This window comes from Haliaeetus leucocephalus, unplaced genomic scaffold, assembly GCF_000737465.1.
Source record: "Haliaeetus leucocephalus isolate CR32 unplaced genomic scaffold, Haliaeetus_leucocephalus-4.0 Scaffold646, whole genome shotgun sequence".
NCBI lineage: Eukaryota > Metazoa > Chordata > Aves > Accipitriformes > Accipitridae > Haliaeetus > Haliaeetus leucocephalus.
Genome location: NW_010973082.1, coordinates 187,206 through 195,390, shown reverse-complemented (window position 1 = coordinate 195,390; position 8,185 = coordinate 187,206). Strand labels below are relative to the sequence as shown.

At 59.9% G+C, this 8,185-nt stretch overlaps 1 protein-coding gene across 1 annotated transcript in view; it reads right to left on the bottom strand.

Annotated features, from left to right (window-relative positions):
* Positions 1 to 7,740: 7,740 nt before the first annotated feature.
* The window catches only part of ENPP7 (ectonucleotide pyrophosphatase/phosphodiesterase 7), a 5,222-nt gene continuing 4,777 nt past the window's right edge, over positions 7,741 to 8,185 (bottom strand). Inside the window, exon 5 of the mRNA XM_010578541.1 lies at positions 7,741 to 7,829. Coding sequence (XP_010576843.1) covers positions 7,741 to 7,829 — 89 coding nt within the window. The remainder of the gene's footprint in view (positions 7,830 to 8,185) is intronic.

Here is an 8,185-nt window from a genome sequence, read left to right as displayed (position 1 = left end):
CCCTCCTCTTCCTGCCCGCGCTTCGGGGGGGGGCGGGCGGCCGCTGCCCGGCCGGAGCGGGGACAATAGGGCCGGGCCCGGCCCGGTGCTTTGGTCCCCCGGGCGAGGGGCCGGCCCGGGCAGCGCGGGGGGGGGGGAGCTCCCCGGGGCCCCCTGCCCGGACAGCCGCGGTCCCCTCCCGGTGGACAAAGCGGCGGCGGGGGGCTCAGCCCGGTCCCGGGGGCAGGTCCCGGCCGGCCCCCGCCGGTGCCGAGCAGGAGGCGGCGGCACGGTTTTGGTTCTGAAACAGTCGGTTATCGCGGAATAAAGCGTGTTTCCCGGGTGGGTGGCGGTCGCGGGATTAACCGCCTCGCGGCGTGGGCTCCCGGGCTGGCAGCCAGGTACGGCCCGGCCCGCGGTCCCTTCCCCGCGGTCCCGACCGCGCCGCGGTGCCGCACACGCCATCGGGGCAGTGCGAGGCGGCGTGAGGAGCTGCTCCGCCGCGGTTGTGCGCTGTGGGCGTGGAGCAATGAAATATGGTGCTTTACAGGCATGGAAGAAGATGAGTCAGCACCTCAGGGAGTTTACAACCGCGGGCCCGGAGCCTGCGATTAACTGTGCAGGAGCCAGAGGGAAAGGAATTTCCGTAGCCCCAGCGCCTGGGTGCCCGCCGTGCGCAGGGAGCGAGTGGGAGACCCGGCCGGGCGATGGGGTGTCCCCCGCGCGGGGCAGTGCCGTCTCTGGTAAGCGATGCTGGGTTTAGAAAAAGCTTTTTTCAGCTCCAGGTCGGCGCGTTGGGCTGTCCCCGCTGCAGGAGATAGGGTTGCTGCTGGGGAGCCCCTGCATGATGGAAGGGGTGAATCGCCGCTTCGTTAGCGGAGCAGCGGGGCCGACTCGGTCTGTAGGACACGCCTGGGTCAGTACGGGGTGATTGTCCTAGGTCGAGCGCTATCACCTTTTATTGTTTTCTCTTTGCAATTCCTGTGGTTGCTCGCTCACCGGGAGAACGGTTAGAAGCATTTTTTTAACCGAAGGTGACACAGAAATGCAACCCAGCACTGCGCTTTTTCTTTCTTTAATTTACCTTTCGTCAGCTCTGCTCTTTGTGTGCAGCACGTCTTAAATTTTAGTAAAAAAAGTGTGCGACTTTCTGTCCCCGCGCGCATGAACCATGTGCGCGCACAATACGGCATTCACGGTGGTGTGCGTGCAGCTCAAGTGACCGGCCGTGCCGAGTGCCGGGGGTGAGGAGCGCGTGGGGCTCGCCCGGCCGCCGGGGTCTGCCTCGCCGCCGCTGAGAGTCGAACACCGCCGGGAAACGAGCCCCGATTCAGGTAATGCCGGGTGGGCTCTTCTCCCAGCCAACCCTTGGTGCTGGTGTTCCTGAGCTCCCCGCGAGGATGCAGGAATAGAATAGCTTGTTCTCTTCCTTCCCGGAGTGAAGAAGAAAAGGCTGGTGTGAGCGGAGGTGCGCTGAGGCCGGGCATAGGAAGCGGGAGCAGCGCTCGGCATTCGGGTCTCTTTGGGGACGGCGTGTGTGCAGCGTTTGGGAGGCTGGTGCCTGGCGCGGGGCTGCGCCAGCAGCTTTGTCCCTGACCCTTCGTGGCCAGCCCTGGGCAGCTCATTTCCAGCAATACCCCACGTTTCTTTAATGCTGCGCAGTCCCAGCGCCTCCCACGTTCCCGCTCACGCCTCCGCGTCGACGGGGAGTTGGGCCCCCTTCGCCTGTCCGGGGGGGGGGAAAAGGCTGCGCTGCTCCGTGGACTGGAAATCTCCTTTATATCCCTGGGGGTTTACTGGGAACCGGTCCTGATCAGCACCTGGGCTGCGGTGGGCTCCATGCTTTCTGCCAGTTCTCCCCAGTTTGGAGCTGCAGGTTATTTTGCGTAGCTTAAAAGCTGCGTGCGATGGCTGCGGGCAGAGCGGGTGTTTCCTCAGAGCGCAAAGCACACCAAGGCCTGGCTGTTGTCCGTTCTGGGGCAGCAGCTTTCTCTGGTTGATCACAGGTTTCCCATTAGTTGATGGCTTTAATGGAGCCATGTGATTAAATGAAAAATTTCTCTTCTTCTCAGTAAAGAAAAGGGAAAGGGAACAAATCACTCTGAGCATTAAAAAAGCCTGAACTCGTGGCTTTGAAGATTTGCAAAAACAGGAAGCAAATAAAAAAATCCTACATTTGTTTACATGTTAAAATCTTGTGAGTTTTTATGTTGCAATTCAGATCTTTTGCTCTTGGGCTCGGCAACAGCAAAATGATCTTGCTGAAATCACAGCTGCCTACCCCTTCCCAGTGCCAGGGGTGCCGGCCCAGCGTTGCCCGGCTTTCTCTTTGGCATTTCAGGATGTTTTAGTGATGAAAAAAAAAATTGTCCGTGAGCGCCTTTTGCCCCTGCCCGTCTGCCTTCTGCTTATGCCTCCAGCTCCCCTGGGAAGGGCAGGGATGGCGTCTGCACGATGGGACTGAGGGCAAGGAGGGCTGGGGCTGCAAAGGGGAAACCCCGGGGAGTTACGGGTCCTGGCGTGACGGGATGTCCCCTTTCTGCTGAGTCGGCCAGGGGGGACCGTCCCAGCGATGGCGCTTCCCCGGGCATCGCAGCCCCGAGCCACCGCAGAGGCTGCACCAGCTCTGGCTGGGGCAGAGCTCCCCGGGGAGGTGCGGGAGGAGATGCTCACCCGCTGCTGCCAAAGCTGCGGCTCCACCTGCGAGTGCCTTTGGGCTGAATTCAGTGTTCTCCATCCCTGACAGAGACTTCACCTTCCCAGAGAAACTTGGGAACATGCAGTAAATAGCTTGGCTGCCACATTCCCCAGCTCCAGCCGAGCTAAGTGGCAGCAGAGCCAATAAACTCAGCAGTCGCTGAGAAAACCTTTGGCATCTTAAAAATGAGACTCAGACTCCTGAACTCATCTGGTGCAACATAATTTTGTAGCTCTTCCCGAGTATGCCAGACATCCCAGGAATGCCATGTATCCTGCGTTATGTTGGTAGTGGGGGGCTGTCACGCTGGGGTGGAGGTTTGCTGTCAGAGGAAGGTGTTCACCCAAAGACCAGAGCTTCCCGATGAAATGGATGGTGCCTCTGGCAGGTCAGGGGGTTTGGACCAGGCATATGACCAGGGCTGCAGGAGCAAGCGTGGCGGGGCTGGGCATCAGCCAGGGGCAAGACCCTGTCCTGTCAGGCTTTGTACCAGCAGTGAGGGATGCAGCTGCTCCCCGGGGGCTTGCAGAGCGAAGAGCCCTGGCTGGGGAGGTGCAGGGTGGGGGTCAGGGCCATGGCTATTGCCACAGGATGCTTGGTCCCCGTCTTTGTGCCTGCACCCACCAGGAAGAAGGAATGTTGCCGGGGTGCCCCACGCTTCCCTCCAGTGCTGCGGGCTCGGGGCTTTCCTGGGTCAGGGTTAGTAGTAACGGGGTTTTCTGAGGGGCTGCCAAGTGTGCACAATATTCCTGACTTCAAAGGATGAAGCTGGGGCCAGCCTGGGGAGCGGCTGGGCCATGGTAGCCATGTTTGTTGTGGGCAAATGGTGGTTGTTTTCCCAAGGCATCAGCCAATTGAAGCACAGAGATCTGCATATCATTTGGGCACCGCAGCCGAGTGCAGCCGGGTATGGAACCGTGCAGCTTGCAGGATGGGATGACCAGAGAGCACGTCGTGTCCGGGCCCCGTGGCTGTGTGTGGGAATTGTAGGGGCACATGCCACCCCCAGACTGGGCATTTCAAGAGGCAGCAGTTTTCCTGCAAACTGTGTGTATATCATAAATAAATACGTGCATGTATATGTTTGTTGTTATGTTACCATCTTGGAGCAGTTGGGACCCCTGTGTAGCAAGCATCTTTCTAGTGCAGGAAAAAGAAAGGGAAGCAAATGGTGTGGAAATGCATAGCAAATTGGGATGCAATACACAGCAGGGCTCTCCCTGCTGTGTGACCCCCAGCCCCGGGGAGGGGGGCAGTGAGGAATGAATTACTTGGGGATGGGGGGGCGGGCGGAGATGCAGCACTCGGCAGAGCAGGGATCTCGGATGAGCCCAGCCACGCATCAGGCAGCGACAGCGTCCACCAGCACAAACCAGTGCTGGGTTTGCTGGCACGGCCAGGCAGGGCTTTGTCTGTCGGGTAAATGTTTGGTGGAAATGTTGCGTGGTGAAAGCATACGAGGTGTTAGCTGCAACGGGAGGGGCCGGGAAAGACTCAAAGAAGGACACGCAAAATTTGACAGTGTCTTCTGGATGCCAGGGTTTGCCTGGGGGGAGGCTGGGCTGGAGACTGTTCCTGGGCTGGGGAGCGGGGGCTCAGCAGCCGGTTTAGGCTGTCACAGCTCTGCGTGTCTGTGGGGTTAAACCTCCTCACACCCACGGGGGAAGGATCTGCCTCACCCGTCCAGCCTGGCACTTCGAAGCATCCATCATTCCGGGGCTGTATTGTCAGAGGGGAGGAAAGGACTGGAAGATGTAACTGTGTGACCTGAATCTCCAGAGCATCACTTGGAGCAACCCCGCATGTTCTGGCGCAGCCAGAGCTGCAATGGGTGCTGTGTGCTGGGGACCCCCAGCGGCTGCCAGAGGGGGGGTCCCAGGCTTGTGCTGCTAAGAGCTTCAGCTTTGTGTTATTACCGAGCAGCCCCGGAGAGGGGATTCCTCCCCGTGGAAGCCACCGAAGCCTTTCAGGCCCAGACCTGGAGGCAGTTTATCGCCCCGGGGCAGCGGCCGGTAACCCCGGGCACCGCGAGTTCCACGGGGAGGGAGATGCTCCTGGCCGGGGTTTTATCATGAGCTCCCCCGCCGCGGTGCCGGGCTCTGCGGGGGGCAGAGGGGGGGTCGCGGGGCGGTGAGCGCGGCTCGGGAGCCACCGCCCGCCGGCTGCCGGTACTGCACCGGGACACGGCCCGCCGGGGCGGCGGGGGCTGCAGCGGGAGCAAAGGCCGGGCCCGGCGGATTTTGTCAGACGTGTGTGTGTGGGGGGGAACCCAGGGGAGCAGGGGCTGGGAGAGGGCGGGGGGGGGCACAGGGAGGGGGTCTGGGGGGAGGATGGAGAAGCAGGGCCGGGGGGGTGGTCCTCGCAATTCCTGTGCTGCTCAGGGACACGCAAAGTTCAGAGGATGCTCTGTGCTGTAAATACGGTGGGACTAAAGAAGTACCTTGTTCTGTGCTTGCTTTTTTCTTCCCCCCGCCCAGCTCCCAGTGAAAATAGCTGCCCCAGGCTACGTCTAATGGCAAACTGCGTGATTTCAGGGGGGATGGAAACCTTCCCAGCAGGGACATGGCAAGGTTCAGTCCTCAGCCAGAACAGCATCTACCTCCCGGGAGACTTTTCTGACAGAGCCCTGTCTGACTGAAGCACTGCCTATTGAATCAGGAGCTAAATTCCCATTCAAAGCTGAGGCAAAAATCAGCCATTAGGTAAGGATTCCCATCATGAGGTTGGTCACTATAAACTCCACGTTGCCCGCATGGGTCTGGGAACTAGACTGGGACCAGCCCTATGAGCATCCTGCTCTGTACCTGTTGCAGCCGACCGCCGGGCACCCTGAGGACGCCCGGCACGGCGGCATGCGAAGCCTGGCAGTGTTGGGTTATGAGTTCTGTGGGCTCTGACTGCTGGCATCTCTGCGATACCAGCTTCACAACCAAGCTGGTTGCCTCCATCTGTAAAATGGGCACGGTTGTGCTGACCTGTGCGGAAAGTCCCAAGGTCTCCGGCAGAATTACTGGGAAAGTTGCTATGTGCTATATTATTAATATTATTTTTAATATTTGCAGCGCTGGCCTGTGCGGCTCCCCTTTCAGAGCCTCCCCGTTGTTTGCTGCTGGGCTGTTTGTGCTGCATGCTGCCGGCCTGACCCCCCCCACCCCCAGCACGGTTTCAAGCCAAACATTTTCTTCCTGTTTTTCCGAGTGGGGCCTGCGTCTCTTGTTTCATCTCGTTGGGTGAAGCCGATGCAGGGAAGGCAGCGAGCAAGTCTCTATGGCAACAGATGTTTATCGAGCCCCTGAGATGAGGCACAGGGTTGGGGAGAGGCACTTCAGCATCTGGGATGGGGTCTGGGGCAGCTGCCACGCTAGCGCCACGCTGGAAGGGCCGGGAGCCATGCTGCGGGATGGGGGGGGTGTCCTGCTCCCTGTCCCCTAAGCCCCAGCATGACTGAGGGACCCTGGGCTGCTCCCTGCAGAAAGTTTGGCTTCATACGAGGGCCCTTTGCATGCAGGGTGCACCAGCCCTGCTGTGGAGCGGGTACCAGATGGGTGGCACAAGCCAGCACAGGCTCTGCGTGGCCCTGGGCTTGGGAACCACAGGGCTGGGTGTTTGCTTGGAGCTGGGGGGGGCCTGCCACATCCTCTGTCTCTCCAAAATATGTCAAGGATTAATGCCCCCTCCCAGAGCTCCCATGAGCTGAATCAGGGCTGCAGATGCGTTAAGTCTCATGAGTGCTGCTATGGAATAGCGCAGCCGGGGCCCGTCCTGTCCACGGGTTTTGAGCTCAGGCGCGTGTAGGTGGTATTTCCCATTTTTTGTCCACAGCCATAAGGGACAGAAAGACAAGCAGAATGGTGCTGAGGGCACCCAGGGCTGTCAGGGCAGAGGCCGGAAACACTGATTGACTTTGGGATCCCTCCAAGGCTCTCGGGCCAGGTGGTTGCCCTTGCTGGAGCAGAGCTGGTTCTCCCAACACCGCTGTCGCAGCCAGCCCAGCCCTGCGGCCAGCTGGGCCTCACTGTCTCCTCAGTGCATCCAGGCTGTCCACTCTGTGCTGGAGCCCAGCACCATTTACAGGAGGCTCCCGGCGCACTCAGAACAAATACTTTTAATTGCTTTAGATGCTCAACACGTATTAGCTGTCCCTGGGTCAAACCGAGTTGGAGTTGTCCTGCCTCGAGCAGACGAGGAAGCTGGGGTAACGCAGACACGAGGTGACCTTGTCAAGGTCAGACTGTACATCAGTGCCAGCTTCCACAGTGGTACATCCCGGTGTGCACCCCAAAGCTTGGGAGAGGCACCTCCCCGCTGGGGACTCAGTCATTCTGGAGGAGCATGGATCAGTAATCTGGGGAGCTTTTGGGAACTCTCTACCATTCTTTGAGACCGGGACTGGTTTTCTTCATGAGCCATGTCCTTCCTCATCTCGCCACACATTTCTGGTAGAGCTGCCTGGAACTCGGAGGCTGCCAAGACAGGAAAGCACAGCACTGCTGTTACTTATTTCACATATATGCAGCCTGTGGATATCGGCTGGGTGTGCGCTGTGCTGGAAGTGCCAGGAAATTAGATTGAGAGTTACTTGCCCTGATGGGTCTCCAGGCACATGTGCACAATGAAGGCAAGCAGCAAACTTATGTCCTTATTTCTCTTGCAGCCACACACAGGCACAAGCAATGAAGCATTCATCCCTCCTTCGTGACGCTCACACAACTGCCCTCCCGCCCAGACCCAGTTGCACACAGAGGCCGGAGAGCAGGGGGACAGGCAGCAGCAGGCAGGAGGCCAGAGGGATGTCCAGCCCTTCTTTCTAGCCCAGCAAACACCCCAGGTGATGTCAATGCTGACCCGGGCAGTAAAAACCCAGAGTCTCTCTGCTTGAGGTGCAAAGGGTCTGCTGTGCCCTGCAGAGAGCGGCTGGTGGGCACCGCGCAGCGTGGGCTTTCACAGACGGACAAACCCCAGAGAGACCGAGAGCAGACGGGGCACGTGCCTGCCTGGACAAGGGCACTTCCAGGTTTTTTTCTGGATGTCCCTGGAGTCAGTTACCTCTGATGGGTTGGGGTTTAGTATATTCCTCCCCAGCATCCCAGAACAAGAGCAATTCCCAGCATCACCGGCAGCTTCTTGGCAGGAGGGAGAGGAGCACTTGAACCTGTGATGCCCAGAGGAGGAATTTGGCATTAGCCGGGTGCCCGGTCCTGCCCAGGTGAGCAGCAGCCCCGGGCCCCCCCCGTCCCAGCAGGCTGCGAGTCGGGGGACCCTGCGCCGGGAATTGGGCACCCACAGCCACCCGCTCTGCTCCCCCCCCCGGGATGAGGCTTTGCTGGCCTCAGCACTGTGCATCTCCTGCTGCTGAGCGCTAAGGGCTGTGGGGAGCTTCGCTTTGCTCTCGGGGGACATTTACACCCCGTTAAAGCGAACCCTGCCCGGTTGCCGAGCCCGCGGACCGGAGCGGGGGGAACGGGACGGGACACGACGACCCGCAAGCTGCGCGCTGCGGGGGGGGGG